This window comes from Homalodisca vitripennis, chromosome 5, assembly GCF_021130785.1.
Source record: "Homalodisca vitripennis isolate AUS2020 chromosome 5, UT_GWSS_2.1, whole genome shotgun sequence".
NCBI classification, from domain to species: domain Eukaryota; kingdom Metazoa; phylum Arthropoda; class Insecta; order Hemiptera; family Cicadellidae; genus Homalodisca; species Homalodisca vitripennis.
Genome location: NC_060211.1, coordinates 132811353 through 132831315, shown reverse-complemented (window position 1 = coordinate 132831315; position 19963 = coordinate 132811353). Strand labels below are relative to the sequence as shown.

General features: G+C 31.4%; 1 protein-coding gene across 1 annotated transcript; it reads left to right on the top strand.

Annotated features, from left to right (window-relative positions):
• Nucleotides 1-17593: 17593 nt before the first annotated feature.
• LOC124363630 lies at nucleotides 17594-18178 on the top strand. The gene has a single exon (XM_046818890.1). It carries the CDS (start codon nucleotides 17594-17596, stop codon nucleotides 18176-18178), a length of 585 nt encoding a protein of 194 aa, XP_046674846.1.
• Nucleotides 18179-19963: the final 1785 nt, after the last annotated feature.

Here is a 19963-nt window from a genome sequence, read left to right as displayed (position 1 = left end):
AATATCTCGAGGTATACCTAAGAATCATACCTAAAAAATTCAGATAACCGTGTCATTCTTTTAGGTACGGGTTCCACTGAAAAGTACAACGTCCTAACGCGTGCGCGCGCGCACAAACACACGCACACACAGAAAGACAGAGAAAGATGGAGAGAGAGAGAGAGAGAGAGAGAGAGAGAGAGAGAGAGAGGAGAGAGAGAGAGAGAGATTGCTCATGGGTTGCACTCAATTGTTCATCTTAAAGTATTACAAAATCATATGAATCTTTTATAAAGTCCATGGTCAAGTGTTTAGTTTACATTACATTTTTAAACTACTGTATCCATAAACATAAATTATGTTTGAGAATTTCAAACTATCAAGCAGTGAAATGTTTATTATTGCGAGCGGCTCTGTGACTTGTTATTGTACGATGTGGGAGTTATCGAGTCACCTGTAAACACAACTCTAGCCTCAGTCCACAGTATTTTATGTATAAGTATAACATTTAAGGTATAGAACAAATTGATAGGTGTCAATACTATATTATCTTCAGTATACATACAACATTACATTTTTCTAATGTTGATAAAGTTATACTGTGAGCTGTGTGGTTACTTGTTTTTCTAGGATATGACAATATATATATCTTAAATTATGTAATGTATAACTGCCTATTCTGAATCTATACGATAGTATTATGGTAAAACGTACACAACTACACATTAATTTTTATCAAACAGAGTTCACCGCCCACTTCCGTACAAGTGTGGTGATATATGTTAGTTTAATTAACCCGTTTCAGTCACGGAGTTAGGTCACACGAGCTATTTCCGCAAGACTTAATTTCTAATACTGTAATAGTGTTGAGAGTTTCCTGTAAATAATACAATGAACGTAATTTACATTGAATTATATAATTAAACGATTTTTTCCTTTTTCTTTTTCATACTTAAAGCCAATAACGAACTTTCACATCTAAAAAAAGTTAAAACTTATGAGGCGGTTATGAAGTTAGACCTGAAACATTAATTCTGGTGGTAAGCCAAAGAGTAAACAGAGTATATAATTTCGTTGATATTTTAATTTTAATCTATTTTATTAAGTTCAGTCTTTTACAAGTACGTGAGGTGCTTAAATTTGAATTGTGCCTAAGTACATCTAATTTGAAAGATGTTTGGGTCTCGAAGCCCATTAGGTTAATTTGATTATTTATTTAAATATATGTCCAACGATGAATTTAACGAGATTATGACTACGTACAAAATTGGTGTGTATAACTATTATTATAAGCAACTAACGGAATCGTAACTACTGTTGTCAGTCAGTACTCCTTGCACATAACTCATCATAATTTTAGACTATCCCATAGTTAAAAAATCCGATAGTAAAAATTACTTAAGGATCTGGAATGAGTGATAGCATAGACGAACGGTCGGCCTCATTTCCTGTTTAATATTTGACCCCACATTCTTCCTTAAACTAAGAGGACCGCAAGTGCCAAATGTCAAGTATCAAAAACATTCCATTAGGACTTATCACGCAGGTGGATATTCAGAAGGACAGATAGAATGGCTTGTTGCCTTTGGAACCTTCAACCCTATCATCAATAATGTCTTCTTCAGACCAAGAGAATCAATTATACCAATTTTAAGTTACCAGTTCCCCATGACAATAGACCCTGGTTGGTCCTTAACAACAGCAGTATGTCATTTTTATTTAGTTTTAACCCCTATTAAAGGCTTTAGGATATTTTAAAATAACAAATACATACATTCAAATACTTTTTTAAAGCATTATACGTGTTTAAACCTCAATTAGTAATGTTACATGTTTTACTTAGCAAGAAATTTTACATGTTTAGAAAGATTCGCATTAATGTAAATTTGATTGTGTTAAAAAATTGTAATATTTATACTGAATTAAAATATTGTAAATATATTTAGAAAGGTCTACTGGGTCATTAAGGTTAGAACCTCCATGCATGTTTTACTAGTTTCCAATCTTCTGGAACTTACTATTTTTAGACTTTGGAGGGCTATACTGTACGTCATTATTTTAATGAAATTCCGAGCGAATAACAACAGCGGGGAAGCACCGGACTGTAGTTTTACTTTCTAATTAACCGTCCCTTTGTTGTGTTAACGGCCCGTCGGTGGTTTGTTAATTATAGAGGCGAACATTGAACCACTTTAACAGGTGAAGTGGGTATTCCACATTTAGTTTGGTGAAATCATTTTAATTGTAAACTAACTATTATTAGGAAATGCTGAGGGGGTGAGAACTGTTTCATTATAATGAAAATTTTCTCATCCCCTGTGTGCCCATACGATAATTCATGAACAAATTGACATATATGCTTCAAATTTAGCTTGAACCTTTGTTTAAAAGGGGCATCCAGTTGGTGGTGCATGTTTGTACATATTTCTGTTAATTTTGTTTTAATTTATTTACTAATTAACTTAATCTCTCTGACATTGTCTTAATTTCACAGAAAATATTTTGTGATACTTTTTTTACCTTTATACTACTTTATTTCACTTTAAAGTTATCACCTAAGTGTCTGGGAAACTTTTACTTCTGACTCCCCACACGATATATCGAGAACGAACTGACATATTGGCTTCTAATTTTCCTTCAAACTTTTGTGGTATAGGCAAAATTACGCTTTATAAAGTTTGGCTAAGTGTTAGCGCACAATTTTAAACTGGTATTTTGAGTAACAAAGAACGCAATATCGAATAAATAAAATGTAGCAGAGTGTGTTACAGTGGTATTATTTTTTTTACGACACATTAGGAGGATTGGTCGGTAATACTTTCGATCACTCGGTTCCTTCGATAGTCTGTTGAATTATTTTCTTTTTATAGAGACATTTAGTTCGATGAAACAGTTTACCCATCTGCATGAATCCCCTTGAACGTTTATATAGTTTAACTATCCTCAATGTAATCCTAATATAAAACTTACATTTATTTAATGAGCACTATAATTGTACACCAATAACTTATACTTCTTTCAACGTTTTACTGTTATCTTTCTTATATAACATATAGGAATAAAAGTTATTTAAATTTAAATCAAACCATATCACTGATCTATTTAACCCTCCATCAGGCGCTTAAAATTAGAAACACCATCAGGCGCTCACGGAGGTTTTATCCAGGTTAGCGAATAATGGATATCATAGTCGTTTAAACTGTTTTTATTTGTTTAAATATTAATACTGATTTAATTACAATGTAATATATTCGTTTTTAGAAATTAAATAAAAATTACTCTCTTATGTAATGAATTTTCCAAATAAGAAATTCAAAATTTTAAAAATGTTGTATAATAAAAGATGATTTATTTTAAGGAATAATGCAATTAATTGTAAAAATGTTTAACCTACTGTAATAATATATGGAAATTAACTTAGTTTTTAACTTCTTACAAAAACAACTTACTTCAATTCTTGATATATTATACAATAAATTGTAATGTCAATTATTACTCTAAAATCAAAATTTATTCTTTACTAAAAATTTTTTTAAACACTACACAAAGTTTCAAAACATTTTCCTTCTGGTTCTTATAACGACAATGTTCACTCCATAAACACAACATCGGGCGCTCACGGAGGAATCGTCCAGTCTCGCACGGAAGTAGACCTCATACTGACAGATTTTGACAAAGATAAGCGGGAGGCTATTGTTTCGCTTCCCCGATAGATGCTCGTGAAATACACTGCAGGAAACGACTGCCAACATCAGAAAAGTAGTACTATTTTTAATAATAAAAAATACACGGAGGAAAACTTCGTTTAGCGCCCGATGTAGTGTTAATGTAAAATGGTAGACTAATTTCCCTAATGTACTAAAACGTTTTATCAGTCATTACGTTATTGTAAATCTAAGTATTAAGGGAATCTTAAATCATGTATTTAAATTAAAATTTATGCAAATTAAATACAAAACTCCATACAATGGTAAATTAAATTAACTAAAGTCAAACGTATATTTCAACTACGGTACGAGAATAGAACATTTCGTAGAGTCTTATGTGCTTAAAGTATATTTAAATGTTTTATAAAGTATATTAATCTCTTAATATGAACTCTGTCACAAAAACAATTTAGTGCAACTACCACCTGTGGGCAGAAATCTTATTTTCTCACAAACAGTCATACTTTCCCCACTTACATGTATGTAATATATGACGTATGATGTCCATCCCCTAAAAGCCTGTACGTTAAAATTAACCTCTGATTATCTTTTGTCAGACAACAAAAAGCCCCCTGTATAATCATTTGGGTTTACCTATATGAAGGGACGAAAATTTACAGAAGAAAAGCTATATCCAGTCTGTATGGGTTATCTTTGTACTATATTCGTCTCAACATTATTTTTACGGACAATATTCAATTCTATAGTTTAAATTGAATCCACTAAACACGTTGCAGACAATATTAGGGGGTATAACAAAAACCTCACAGACACGTAATAATGCATATGATTGTTGTTCATTTCTAAAACTGTCCAAAAGTAATTAATACTGTCATCTCATGTTAGCGTAAATTTAATCGTCATTATTGATTATAACGAATTAAAACTGCGTCAATAGTTCTTTGAAAATATTAAATGTAACAGTATATTATTAATGTTTCAATTAAATATTAGGAGTGAATAAACTTTCAAATAAAAGTAGCTACTCAAATAATAAATATTAAATTATAAAGTTATTTAATTAGAAATGACAAGTTCAGTCAAGTGGAAAGTCAACCAGTAAAGCTAGTTTAACATTGAAAACACTACGCTGGAAATTACTAAAAGGAAGGTGGATGAGAAGTGAAACATGTACCCGGAATTTGCCTTTCCACAACAACTCCTGTAATCGTTCAAAATTAATGGAAATGAATCTGATGTACTTCTAAAGTTCTTTTAAAAATCGTCTTTATATTAGGAACGAAATGTGATTCGGTATATCTCTGAGAACGTTTTAGGTTGCAGTGATACTAAATTTATGTTGATAAATTAAATATATACATATTACTTATATTATAGTATATACGTGCAAAAAAATCATTTACTGTAGTAAACTTGATGTGAGGAAGATACAATTTTGTAACCTATACAAGAAAAGTTGCCAATTCATTAATGTATTACATCGTAACGAACTAAAATAAATTAGTTCATTCGCACCCCTGTTACGATTTACGACCCGCAAAATTATGACCTCACCTAATTATTAAGATCATGAATACATTTGCCCTGTACAGGCAAATATGGGTTTTCTTGAAATGACTGCAGCAATTTATTGTCAGATGAACATAAATCGCCAGCTGTGCTAGTTTTAGAGGAGGTAGAATTGGAAGGTAATTAAAAAGGAAAGACAAATTTAAATGTTTTCTGACTTTCAGATACACAAATTCAAAGCGAAAGTTACAACCCGTATAAGTTATATCCCGACAGGAAATTAGCTAGATAAAAAGTTCCCATTTTCAGCTAAATAGTTGGCTTTATATGGTTACCTGACGTTTATTCATCATTTTTAACACGTTTTTATTAGCTTCGGTTGTATCTATGTAACGGAATCTTTGAACATAATTTTCACCAATTTCCAGAAGTCTGATTAATTTGAAACTTTGCATACGTATCAAAGACCGATGACAATGCAATAATTTGATCATAGTTTTTAATTATCCTTATAAGGACCGCCAGGATTAATAAATTCTTTTATAGATCCTTTGTGATGGAGCTAGCGCGCGATCTGCGCTCACCCAGCGTTCAAGTCTCCATTCGTCTCGGTATTCTCGGATGTGCTTGACTCTCTTAGTATAGTAATTAATATTATAGTAGTCATCCAGTCTCTGCCATTTCCAGTGGTTTCCTTGACAGCCAGATCTCTAAGTAAACAATCCCGTTCTTTTTGTTTAGTATACATTACATAATGCTAATTTGAGTTGTTGCTTTACAGAAACATACATAGTATTTTTATCAGACAAAGCCTTTAGTGTTTTTTAACTAATTCCATTTCTACAATATTCCAAATTTTTCTTGCATTTTCTTGCAATTTATTTACTATAAAATAAAGTTGAACAAATACAGTTTAGTTATTTTACACATTACCGAAGATGTATAGCTAATAAATTAAATAATAAATGTACCAAAATATGGGTATATTCAAGTCTGAACTACAATAACCATTAGTTTTATTATGTATGTTTATGTTTGATATATATATATATATATATATATATATATATATATATAAGAAAAAGTGAGGGCTCTGTGGTGTAATAGTATCACACTCACCCGGCAAGTGAGAGATCCGGGTTCGAGTCCCGGCGGAGTAAGTACTTTTTGCGATTCAATATTTATTGAAATTAAATAAGGCTATTGACATTTATACTACTTAATGTAAATAAAAGTCATTTGACAGGTATTTGGTCTTCCGATCATATGTTAGTTTGTTTATTTAAACGCATATGTGACAGATACGGCCTAATACAAAATAATTAAATAGGAAAAAGTGAGGGCTCTGTGGTCTAACGGTAGCACATTCACCCGGCAAGTGAGAGATCCGGGTTCGAGTCCCGGCGGAGCAAGTACTTTTTGCGATTCAATGTTTAATGAAATTAAATAAGGCTATTGACATTTATACTACTTAATGTAAATAAAAGTCATTTGACAGGTATTTGGTCTTGCGATCATATGTTAGTTCTCTTATTTAAACGCATATGTGACAGATACGGCCTAATACAAAATCATTAAATCGGAAAAAGTGAGGGCTCTGTGGTCTAATGGTAGCACATTCACCCGGCAAGTGAGAGATCCGGGTTCGAGTCCCGGCGGAGCAAGTACTTTTTGCGATTCAATGTTTATTGAAATTATATATGTATATAAATCAGAATATAGTAAGTATATGATAAAAATATAAAATGATTTACGATACGAAAAATTCAACTTAGTTAAGGGTGTAACATTTTCTAATAGTATATCTCAAATAAGTAATAGCTTTAATACAGCTCAGTAAGAACGATAAATGATATATACTAGCCAACATTACGTTTATTAAATACTTTATATACCTAACCCTCAAGTCCGGCAAAGGTGTTTCAAACAGCCACAGTTCCTGGGCAACTTAGATGCCACCCTTCGAAGTTTACGACAGTAATTAATCTAAAGAGAACTGCGAAGCTCCGAGTCTCCAGGGATCAGAGCCGACATCTTAAGTGCAAACTCGAGGAGTCATTTTGAGGCGATGCCGATTGCTATTTCCACGTTGGTACTATTAATAGGACAGAACCTTTAATGGGGCACCGATGACACAAAAAGGAACAAACGGCCAAAACCGGTCCGATCCGACATCCTTGATCTAGGCTCGCGATTGTTTGCTGCTGGACAAGCCTATGTAGCACTTAGTCGTGTACGATCTTTAGACGGTATTCGGATTGAAGAACTTGATTGCTCTAAGTTAACAGGAAATACCCCATGCAATAGTGAAGCTTTGAATGAAATAATGAGATTGCTGAATGATTCATAAGAAATACCACATTTCCACAAGAAACTAATTGATACATCGAACTAAAAAATGAAAAATATATAATAGTTTAAAAAACTAAAAAAAACACGCTTTTATAGCTAACCAAACTAAAAAAATAGAAAATAATTTTTAGTTACAAAGGGTTTATATTATGGTAGTAGAAGGCAGAACAATCATTCATAGTCAATCATTTAAAAATAAAATTACTATAAAAATTTAATTTATTAACAGAATAAGTTAATTCAGAGTAAAAAGCGTGGGGTGCATTTTTACTACATTTCATAAGTCTCCTCTCAAAGATAATTACCGATAGAATGATTATAATATTTAATATATCAAGCACCCCACACTTTTTACTCTGAAATAACTTATTCTGTTAATAAATTAAATTTTATTATAATTTAATTTGAGGTGATTGACTATGAATGATTGTTTTGCCTTCTACTACCATAATATAAACCCTTTGTAACTAAAAAGTATTTTCTATTTTTTAGTTTGGTTAGCTATAAAAGCGTGTTTTTTTAAACTATTATATATTTATATGTTAATTTGATGCAAATCCGCAGGTAAGATCTGAATTGTTTATACAATATTGTAATTTACGACTGAAGCTGTGAATAGAGTGAATGTGGAGTTTAGTTTCAGTTCACGTATCTCTTATTGCAGAGTCAAGAATCTAACACTGTCTCAGACTTGATTCTATGGAGCCTGTAGTCATGTAAAAACAAATATCCTTACATGAGTCTTCATCTTCCCCGTTATACTCTATTTAAATAGTACAATACTGTGAAGGATTATGTCTTTATGTAACATATGATTCATAATTGTTAAATTTTACCTGTTTTTACGCATTTACGATTTAATGTTCCTATGTCAAGATGACAAGTGGTTTCATGCTGGTAAGTAAATTAATATTGGGTTATATTTAATTTAATTGTATGCTTATATGTAATCGTGTTTATGCAAATGCATATATTGCCAGACGAATTTGTTGGTGTAAAGTTTTTTCTACAACTATTGATTTGATAGGATAATAGGTTTTAAGACATTTTTCATTTAAATTTTAAAATGTAGTCTCAAAAAGAGTTTGATAGAAATTTACAATAATAACAATTTTTAACATTTTTTTATAGATTTTGTTTTGTACCGTGTACATTTTGAATTCAACGAATTCATCATCGGGTAGTATAATTGTTTTATATTTTTTTAACGTCAGTTGTGGCAAATTTCTAAAACTTTAAAACAGAGTTTATAAAAAATCTTATAATAAAAATAAAAAAATAATTTATATGATAATATATTTACTTTTGTAAGTTGTACCGTAAGTAAAGTTATATTAAAATATTAAACTAAAAGATATGCGTTGTATTTACGAAAAAACACTCAGTCCCTAGCTGTGAGGATAACATATTTATTATAGTATGTTTGTGTTGGCCTTTCAATGACGTGTTAAAATGTTGCTAGAATGTTGTATTACATGGGCTGCAATTTGTTCCGAACTCCTCAATCGGTTTTATGGGAAAGTGAACATATGATGTTTCTTACTATGCTATATTTTGCTCCATCTGGAAAGCTCAGAATTTCATGATGCACCCAAACATTGCATCTATATGATGTACAATTACGTATAAATAGCAAACATTTGGATAAGGATAGTCATTGATTACTCAAGAAATTATTCTGTTATAGTTGGAAAAGCATAAATGATGCACCCTCTTCTCAAAATTGTGTGTGCAGGCACTCAATTCATGTCTTCTAAACAAGATAATAACCTATTAAAAATATTCCATTAAGAGCATAAAAACAATCCTATCGCTATTTCCATGATTTCCACACAATACAATCATTACTGAGTTCAGTGTTCCTAGTGACTGGGAACATTAAGGAACAAATTGCTGAATTTTATGGATAACTGATCTTTCCAAAGTGAAAAACCTGTACGTCTCCTATACGAGTTTGTAACATAATTCATTCAATGCTAAAATCGGCTTGTAACAGTGTGGTTATAACCGTTATAAAAGTAATCCTATCTGCCTTAAATTCCCTCGTATGTAAATGTACAATGATTAGGGATATTTGTACAACAACTACTTTTAAGTTTTAGATTATATAATTGATTCCATTAGTAGCTCAAGTAAAGTATGGCACATTGATCAATCTCAGAGGACGTACGTGTAAAATTGACTGGTTGCAATACCTTAGAGAGCAGGCAGCGATATAACTTTGTCTCGTTTGAGAGTTAATGCGTCTGTTTATCACATTTACTGAGGTGTTTTAACAGGAATCACTCAGGAAATATTTTTGTTACCAAACGATCTTTACTGCAGCCTCATAACATTCATAATGGAAAAGAATTTATAAAACAAAGTATAAAATATTTTATGTGTTTGTGGATGTTTAACAAGGTCTACTAACCTTGAAAACTAATTGAACATGAGAAACTTCATACGTACAATGTATTATAATCTTACAACCTTCGATATTTCATACTGGTTATTTCCCCTCGGGTCATAGTTTAAGGTAATGCCTACATTTAAAAAGCTCGTATACCGTTGTGAAAATCCCTTACAGATCGGTTTACTGAGAACAAACGTATTTAATAAACTGAAATTGAAGACAGTAATGATATAAACAGTTTTATTTTCCTTTGTTTTTAAATATATATGTTATATACAAGATTTCTGATATCCGTAACAAGGCAGAAAATAAGAAAACTATTAAGCTATAAAGCTTCATATCTTGTATACGTCATTTAACGTTTAAATACTTTTGCAGTATAAAATTTATGGTGATTAATGGTGATTAAATAAGAATACATTTAGTATCCAGATCTTAGTAAGGGGAGAAATATTCACGACAGGGATTTTTATTCAACGACGCTAAAAAAAGTACTGCATGTTGGCTGCAGCATCTATTTAGTAAATAGGCTAAGCCCCAAGTTTGCTTTCAATGAGATTACTCATGGTTTTCTAATGCTAACTACATTCTGACATTGGTATTTACTCAATAAAGTTACTTAAACTAATTTTCATTCGAACAACTGAATATAAATCTGAATATATTGAAAATAGTCACGTTAAGTATAAGTACAACAGTTACGCGATGCTGGTTACTAAGTGAATGATGTGGGGGGGGGGAGATTGAAATACTAACTCCTCCCACCTCAACGATGTGAAGGATAACTGACTTGTTTTAGGACAGTGACAGAGGTAGTGAATGTTTAGTAACATATGATTTAATGAGACAGGCATCTAAAATTTAAAACTGTTTTTAATGTAGTGGGTAAATTTTAAAATTGTTTGTACTTTGTCATCAACCCTGGGTATACCTTGTTATCGTGAAATTTCACATCATAGCCCATATGCTATATGTTTGTTCCGGGGTAAGTTGTGAACTGCGTCGTAGAGTTATAAGTGATATGTTTTAGTTTTGTGTCTTAAAACTCTCTTAACAATTGTAATTAAACACTTTTTCCTTAACATGTAGACTGAAAAATCGTACATTTACAAGCTTCAAAATTAATGTAGTAGAATGCGAAAAACGTAATAATTAAAGAACGTATGATGAATATTAAAGTTTACATAAAACTATCTACACTCAGGTTGATTTATTGTCTAGTATTTAAAACGCTACCCTTGATATTCTCAAAGAATTTACTCCTTTGATGTACTTAAACTGAGTATATTTCTTATACTTTCAGCATTAAGTACCCAATATTGATCGACTTATGAATAAAATTGAACAGAGCGTTAGATTATATGACGACTACCAACCTTCCTAAATTTAGAATATATTGGAAATAATATGTCAAGATATGAACTATCAAAAAATGCGATGTTTCAAAGGCTTTTTTAAAGTTTAACGGGCAGTTTTAGTCTATACTTTAATTATTATTGTTCGAGGCATACAATATTAACCTATATAAAGAGTGAGTGAAGTTCAGGTAATTTAGTAATTTAGATAATAAAAATTGAATGTTCAAAAAAGTGTTGAATATAACGAATGTGAAATTGTTTTAAACTTTTCAATAAACTCATTCATTATTATAAATACTAAGAAGGTTACAAAAATGTTATTACTTTGTTGTTACTTTTGTACATTACAAGTTATTACTTGAAATGTAAACGCAATGAGCCCTAATAAGCCGCGAGGAGAAAGAATCAGAGTTTTCTGTAAAATGTGTCCCAATTATAATTTTGATTTCAGTAGTCCAGTTTCATAACTCGTTATGTACAAAAATAAAAAATAAATGAGTTATGGGTACCATTTTTTTAAGTAATTTAAAAGGAACACTATAATACATTCAGCTGGTTGCAAAACCCGTTAAACAACTTAAAATAAATAAGGAAGTATTATAAACTGCTGCAAAATCCGTTTTGTCCCTATCTCAAACTGCAACAAAAATATATCTATTCTTAATAACAACTTCAAAACTCGTCATGTCCGCCTTATATTTAGTTTTTATGAAAGGCAACTGTACCAAAACTCGTTTAGTCCCATATTGGTCAAACTTTTAGTTTTTAACTTTATTATAATATCATAATTTTGTAGCTGGCTAAAAGATTTATTTGCTTTTACTATGTTGGTAATACTACCTGCCCTGAACCCTCCAATACAGATGACTCATACAATCTCACTTCTTTCCTGTCTGAGAAAGTAACATCATATTTTAGTGTGGTTATTTTGATTATTATTATATTATTTAGTAATTATTGTGAAAAATAATGAACCCACTAACTGTTCAACCAGTTCCTCCAGGATGTGGAAGAAAGAAAAGGATAAACATAGAAAAATGGAAAAGAACTATAGCTAAAAAAGCAAGGTAAGACCTATGTTTATAAGTTAGTTGAGGTCAAGTTGTACTTAGGTTATTTGATAATATATAAACTATATTATATAATAACATGGTTTAGTATATAATATAATTTTTTAATGTACTAAGTATGTTGTATTTTTCTGTTTTAGATACAGTTCTCCTGGTTTTCCACCACCACCAGCATGTGAACATCGCTCACCAGAGGCATACGAGTGTGCGAACATTCAATTTCATGATGTCAGACGCTTCCACCAGAAGTTTTATTCAACACCTAATAGAGTCGACCAAAATAACTTTATACTTCACTACATCACAGTGGAAACTCCAAAGCGTAAGCGCTCTCGTTTACAGGATAATGTCGCTCACAAGAAGGCAGTAACTACTAAATATTTCATGCCTAAACTTGAAAATAGCCCTGATGGCTCAGATATCACTACTATTGTTCCTGTTTGTAAAAAATACTGTGATAAGACTAGGAGACAACTACTGTCCTGTATAAAGCTGGAAAAAAGGCTGTGTTTGAAGTATTGAAAAAGGCCTGCCAGCTGGCATTTCAAATTACAGCCGTGCAAGAGAATAGTTGTTTCAAAAACAAAAAAAACTGGGAACTGTGTTGTTAGGGGAGAACTTCATTACAACGAAAGCATTGGTGAAGGGAAAAGTTTGCTAAAGCGAGGGAAGAAAATTACCTCAATAAATCCCAATCTCATTCCAAAAGGAGTTCAGCTCAAACCAGCAAAGTTGACAGACTTTAAAAAATTGCTATCTAATCACTTCATGCCTCACTGGAGGGAAAAAGAGCAGCTTCTTTTTTCAAAGAACTCTTTCAAAAACAAGAAGAGCTGCAGCACCCATGTGGAGAAGATTTTGATGAAGACTCTGATACTGGTGATATAGTACAAGAAGCCACACAAGTTCCACTATAATTTTGTATTCTAACTACTTTTGAAAATCATTAATTCATTGTTAGTTAAATGCTTCTTGTGTAATACATTTAAAAATTTTAAATAAAACTAAATTTTAAAAAGTCACTTTTACTGTACTTTTTTAAAATTAAACCCTTTCTACGGTCTATTTAACCCCATTTTCACAAAAAAAATTCGTTATACATAGATAAATGTATTTAAGTGTTTCAAAAACAATAAAAATATAAAATATTGTCATAAAATCATTGAAATATTTCAAAATTATCAGAGCAAATAAAAAGAACTAAAACTTATTAAGTCCAATACTGATGCAAAACTCGTTAAGTTCCCAAAACTGCTGCAAACATCGTTATATCCAAAAGTTTTTTTAATTTTTCTGGTAAACTATCAGTGTCAAATATTTGCCATTAATAACCTAATGAAAGTATGATTTTTACAGTTAAAAAATAGATCTAATTTCAGGGTATTAAAATAAACTAGCCACAGTTTTTTGCCCTTTCTGGAAATTTTGTTTGTATGGACATAACGAGATTTGAAACTGGGCTACTCATTTTTCCTATAAGTTTTTTGACATCAATTTTTCAATTACACTTGCTCTATGGCATAAGAACCCACCAACACTCTATAAAAATCTGTGATTGGAGAAACCAGCAAGATTCCTCCTCCTTTAATGTATTTATATAACCTAACTTTATTATTCACTCTTACCTTTCAATTACTTGCACTCACATAAGATATTTGCTATTAAATATTGTAATAGTCCTTGTTGGAATCAGCAACAAGTATGACATCTATTAAGCGGGGATGGCGAGAAAGTGGTCACAAATATCAATGTTTCAGTCTCGGTATTAACCACGGTTGCCTTTGGTAATCATAATACTCCAATATACTTTTAATGTAAAATTAATTATATTGTGAGAAAAGATCTCTCAATGCTTGTATCGAAGTGAATTCTTATTATTATAAAATATTTCACTTATTTTTCAACAGCTGCAAATGTTATAAGAACAAAAGTGAACATTTTTTCATTGATAAAATATTAATAATTTAAACTAAAGGTTTAATAAAATTATTTATTCAACATATAGGATAAAAATCAAGAAAATTACGCTTCTTTACAGATAATTAAATTTAAATTTAAGCACAAAAATGCGAAAACACTCGATAAAATCAGAAAATGTTTTCATATTGCACTGTCGGCGATTATCTACTAAAACTCATCGAGATATACATACAACGTTAATGGAAATTAGTTTTAACCAGAAAAGGAAAATTATGCTTAAGGTATTGCACAGGAATCTATAATTAGTCAAGTAATATAGTTGATAGTTGACTGCAATCTGAAATTGTAAATCTACATTGGAGGGATGATTCAATATTGTCTCGTGAAGAATCTCCGTTTGTGAAAGTGCGTACATAACAGTTGCTGGACATAAAATAAGCCTATTTATAAAAATAATGGTTTATACAGTATTTAATTTAATTCTATTTTACACAAAACAGCATAATATTTCTGTTAATGCTCTTCTTGCCCTTGTAAAGTAGACATTGAATTCATATGTGATATTGTAATATGCACGTAATTGTGCAGTGCGTATTTTTTTATAAAGCTTAAAAACTCAACTTATCGAATGCTTAATTAAAAAGTTTTTAGCAAGTAAGTTTTATTGAATGTCTCTTCACCTACTGCCAATTCAATTACTTTCAAACACGAGTGTATGAATGTGGGACAAAGTTTTAATAATATGTAAATACGATAGTAAGTATGATTAGAATACAGGTTGAAACTGTGTATAAATGTTTTACAAAGGCAATTCTACGTAAACAATGTCTGCATTTAATCATCAATGTGTCATATATAAATTAATCTCTGAAGTTTCATATTTATTAAATTCCTACACATCTCGACTAAGTTTTTTTAAGTACAATAAAGTAATTTATTGCTTTCAAACAAGTTTTAGAATTTAGCGTTTAAATAAAATAACTGATAATCAAAAGTGTTTATGTACTTACTGATGTTATAATCCGCTACACTAATCAAATTTAGATGTAATTGTTCCGCACGCAACAGAACAGGATTACTCAAAATAAAAGCTTTACAACAGTAAAAAGTATCTGTTGTTGAAAAATAAATATAAAACTTTAATTTGAATTAGTAAAAGTTTAAAGAATAAATCATACAGTGATTATAATTAGGTATGATTAGTAACATTCAATATTGTCATTCAAAACTATTCACAATGAGTCCATTTATTATGTTTAGTATTAGTTCATGTCATCGCATGTTTTATTTGAATAAATGATATTGGATTTGAATTCAGTGTCAAACATTTATCTAATTAAAAAACGTAAATAGGGTAAATTTGCGTTATAATTGTGCCAGCGTAGGAATAAAAACAATTCGATAACGTATTGGATATATGTATTTCACAGCTAACATTGTAGTACTTGACAACTTACCATACTGTTTTAAAACTTTGTTGGTATAATGTAAAGAATGGTATTACCAAATACTGCATGGTTATGTATACTTTCTCAAAAGTCAATTATCACTTTTGTTTGCTAGGAGCGTAGTTTAGTTACACAAAATATTATAAATAGAGATGTATGCTACATCCTGAACCTTCCTGTTCACAACAGGCACAAAATACCCAAACGTATCCTAAAACTGTTCTCTATATCACTTCCAACTGACTGCGTCATTTTCGCCAGCAACTCCTTGTTTTCCACATCATTTTACGTCCTCCGCTCCAGTGGTGTGCGTTGTGTGTTGTAACTGCAGATACACACATTAATAAATATGGTTTCTACAAAATGTATTTGTCTTTAAAATCAAGATTTTTGATTATAAAGACATTCTATACTATGTATGTATATATTGTTTGTCTGACCGGCAGTAAAATGTTTCAAAGAACAGGAAAGCCTAAGATAGAAAGTAAAGTACAATAAAAGTGTTTAGATACATTTAGAACGAAGTTGAAATTTTCACCGACGTATGTATTTTTATTTTTATCGAGATACCAATGTAATGCTATTATGACCGGGAATATTTTAGACAGAAAAACGATTGAAGAGGAAGCAAGCTGATGCTTCCTGACTGAAGTAGACCTCTCAGATCAAGTGTGTATATTTTTTTTTACCTTGGTAACAGTATAAGTCCTACAATGACATTTTATTTATGATTTATTTGAACCACAAATGCTTCTATACACACTAGCACGTTGGCGACGACCGAAAAATAGACTATTTTTTAGAACGACGTAGCAAAAATGACTAAGTTGTCGAAAATGCGTAATTTTTTTACGTCATAAAACGTAAGTTGTAGGACAGATAAATATTGTACCGTGACTAATTTACGTAAATATGCATTACGTACAGTGTAATTTTGGTTTTTTTTTTTTTGTGTGGGTCACATTTGACCCACGACGCGCCTAATAATGCTTTGTTTCTCAGAGAGCGTAGTGGGTCTAAGATGACCCACTTGTTTTCTCCACTATTCTGTCTCCAGGCACAATATGTATGTTTGTATTTCTTGCAATTTTAGCGGGAAATGAGGGAGAAACATATGTTTATGTGAACAAAAGGTTCATGAAAGCTTATAGAGCATTTAGCCGTGACATTTACCAAGTTATATTGCATAATCTCATTCACAATGGACTCTAGTGATATCGAAGAAGCTTTAGCTGATGACAGTTTGTCTGAATTTAGTGATTTCGTGTTCTCTGGCAGTGACAACAATAGTGATGATAGTGGTGATGCACTTTCAGACATTAATGATAATGAACAGTTTGAATGTGTTGCTGACGGTGATGCAATAAGTGACTTGACACTAGTTAATCACAGTGTTGAAAATAAATCCGATTCTATTATAATTGTTATTCCGGGACAAATAGAAACTGCTCCATCGTCTTCAACTCAATAGCCTCTACGCACACTAGCCGAAGTAGGTAGGCCTATTGATAACTGGCGGGACATCAAAGTCAGTAATGATGAATTCCCATTCACTGGACTTGCCAACCTGCAGATTAACTTAGACAAAACAGATCCAATGTCCGTTTTAAATCAATTTTTAACTGACGAAATTATAGATCACATTGTAAAGGAAACCAACCGTTATGCTCATCAGCATTTGCCTTCAGTCCAATTGCAGGTCTATGATGCGGCAGTGGATAGACTGCAGTACAGAAGAAATAAAAACTCTCTTTGGGATATTCATGATTATGGGTATGTGCCCATTACCCAAGATGAGGTTATATTGGTCAAATAACTCCATGTATAAAAATGATGTTATTAAAAAAGGGGAAATTTATGGTCAGCAAAATGAACAGGGGGTTAAGGTTCTAAAATGGTTGACAAAAGGGAGGTCCTTATGATATCAACTTGTCCTCAGGACAGCAATAGTCTTGTGCCATCAGGAAAATGTAACAGGAAAAAAGAAGAGATCCTAAAACCTACAAGCGTATTAGCATACAAAAAGGTGAAGATAGGAGTGGACATCTCCGATCAGATGTCATCTTATTATACTCCTCTACGTAAACCTGTAAAATGGTTCAAAAAGGTAGCACTTGAACTCCTTTTAGATACATGTGTAGTTAATGCATATGTTATCTTCAATGCTGATCGGCAAAACCGGGACAAGTATACAATGCTTAAGTTCCGAGAATGTATTATCAAGAAACTCTTGGAGAACCAACAAACTCTTCAAGCAACAACACCATCCCCTTTTGGTACACCTAAGACCACTCAACATGTACTATTGACACTAGCAGCGGGATCGTCAAGAAAAAGGTGCCCTCCATGCTATGAAAAAATTGCAGCTGATGATGGGGTGAAGAAAGCAAGAAATAATGAAAAAAGGGTAAAGACGTACTGTAAAGGCCGCACTAACACTCCTGCTATGTGTTTGGCCTGCTTTAATAAGAAACATTAACAGATCTGTTATTAACAGATTAACTTCGTCCTGTGTTTATCCTAGCTCTCAAAGCATTGTTCATTAATTTTATCGAATTTATTCTAGATATTTCATTGTAATAATGAAGACATTTAAAGGCACTTTTCTTATAAATATTGTAAAATAAAATCCAATGTAATTGTAAAAAATGTTTGTATATTTTGCCCTCAAAATAACCTTTAGTGGATCAACTTTGACCCACTATATATAAAAACCTTCCATAAATGCCGTTCAACAATATTTGTTGCTATAGAACTAAACATAATCGTGGGTCACATTTGACCCACTTCGAGCCAGAGTAAAGTGCGGCGTTGGTCAAAACTGACCCATCACGTAACATAAATATACACGCAGTGGATTGACATTGACCCACTGCGGCGTGAACGTGCTAGAGCAGAAATCAGAGCCATAGGCGTCCATAGGCAGAAATATTGTACAGCCTTTGAAGGTCTTACAATTGTATTATAAAACAATATGTATATAAAAAAATCAAATTCAAAATTCGAATAACCCGTAAGTACTACTACTACTAAGATTTCTCAAAACTTATAATTCCTCCACTCTCACCTAAATAGCTCAAGTCTTATGGAAACTGCTGGAGCTCTTCATTAAAATATTATGTTATTTTGTTAAGAAATGTATTTTATTCGTATTTATAAAAGGAATTCCACTCTGCGAATTCAGAGCCAGGCATGAATGGAAAAACATAATTCTGTTACATACTTTTCATTCAAAGGATATAGCGTGATTCTTAGATAAATTAATATTTAAAATATATCAATATTAGTTTACAGTCACATAAAAATATACTTATACTTGTTCTAACATTTTATTTAAAAAGCTGCCAAACTCCACAGTGTTCCAGTTAGATAAATGATCATTTCCCCTCTCGTAGGATGTGTTTATAAATGCCAAGAATACCTTATTAGTGATTTTTACAAATAGGTCAGAGGTGAGTTCTAAACGTATCAAAACTTTAAGACTAAATGAATTTATTCGACGTGATCGTGCACGATAAAAATACGATGCTGTAAAAATAATTAACAATTCTTCCTTCGAGACGGAGCCAGCATTAACAGCCCCCAATGTATGTCAACCGGGACGGAAATGGACGTTTTATTGCCGACTTCCATTTGTAGACTGTAAATTTAAAGATTTTACGTATCACCACACTGACCTCGTATTTCTTAAGATAAAGTTGTAAGAGATGAATATAAAAGGTATTATTGAAAGGGAAGTATAGTCATGGATTACAGCCAGTAAATAATAAAATATATTGTTATTTATTTCCCATTGAAATGAATATAAAAATGGTTAATGTGAAATTAATGTGACATTTTAACAGGTTATTTTAATAAGGCACGTTATGTACGATGTTCACAGCTACCACAGAATATGCTGAATAAGGTCTATATTCATAGATATTTATTTTAATTTTCAATAATCTCTCAAAATATATTAACAATATAGTCGGATTTAAAGACCGTGAAAGTGGTTATTAATGTATAACTTATTCTTGTCACTTTTATGGTTAGAAATTTCATTGGTTATTATATCTCAAACGATGCAGGGAAACATTTTTTTGTTTTAGAAACGATCCCAAAACAAAATAAAAAAACACGATTCTGGCCATATGAAATGTATGACTTACAAAATTAATAATGTATCCTCTCTTAGCACAAATAATAATACGTTATTATTTTAGTTATTCCATATAATTTGTTTTCCATATAATTGTTGTTAGGATTCTTTTCTACTTTCGTC

Bases quoted from the DNA above. Each gene is read 5' to 3' on its own strand.
- LOC124363630 (XM_046818890.1), top strand. From the start codon at position 17,594: ATGGTTGACAAAAGGGAGGTCCTTATGATATCAACTTGTCCTCAGGAC.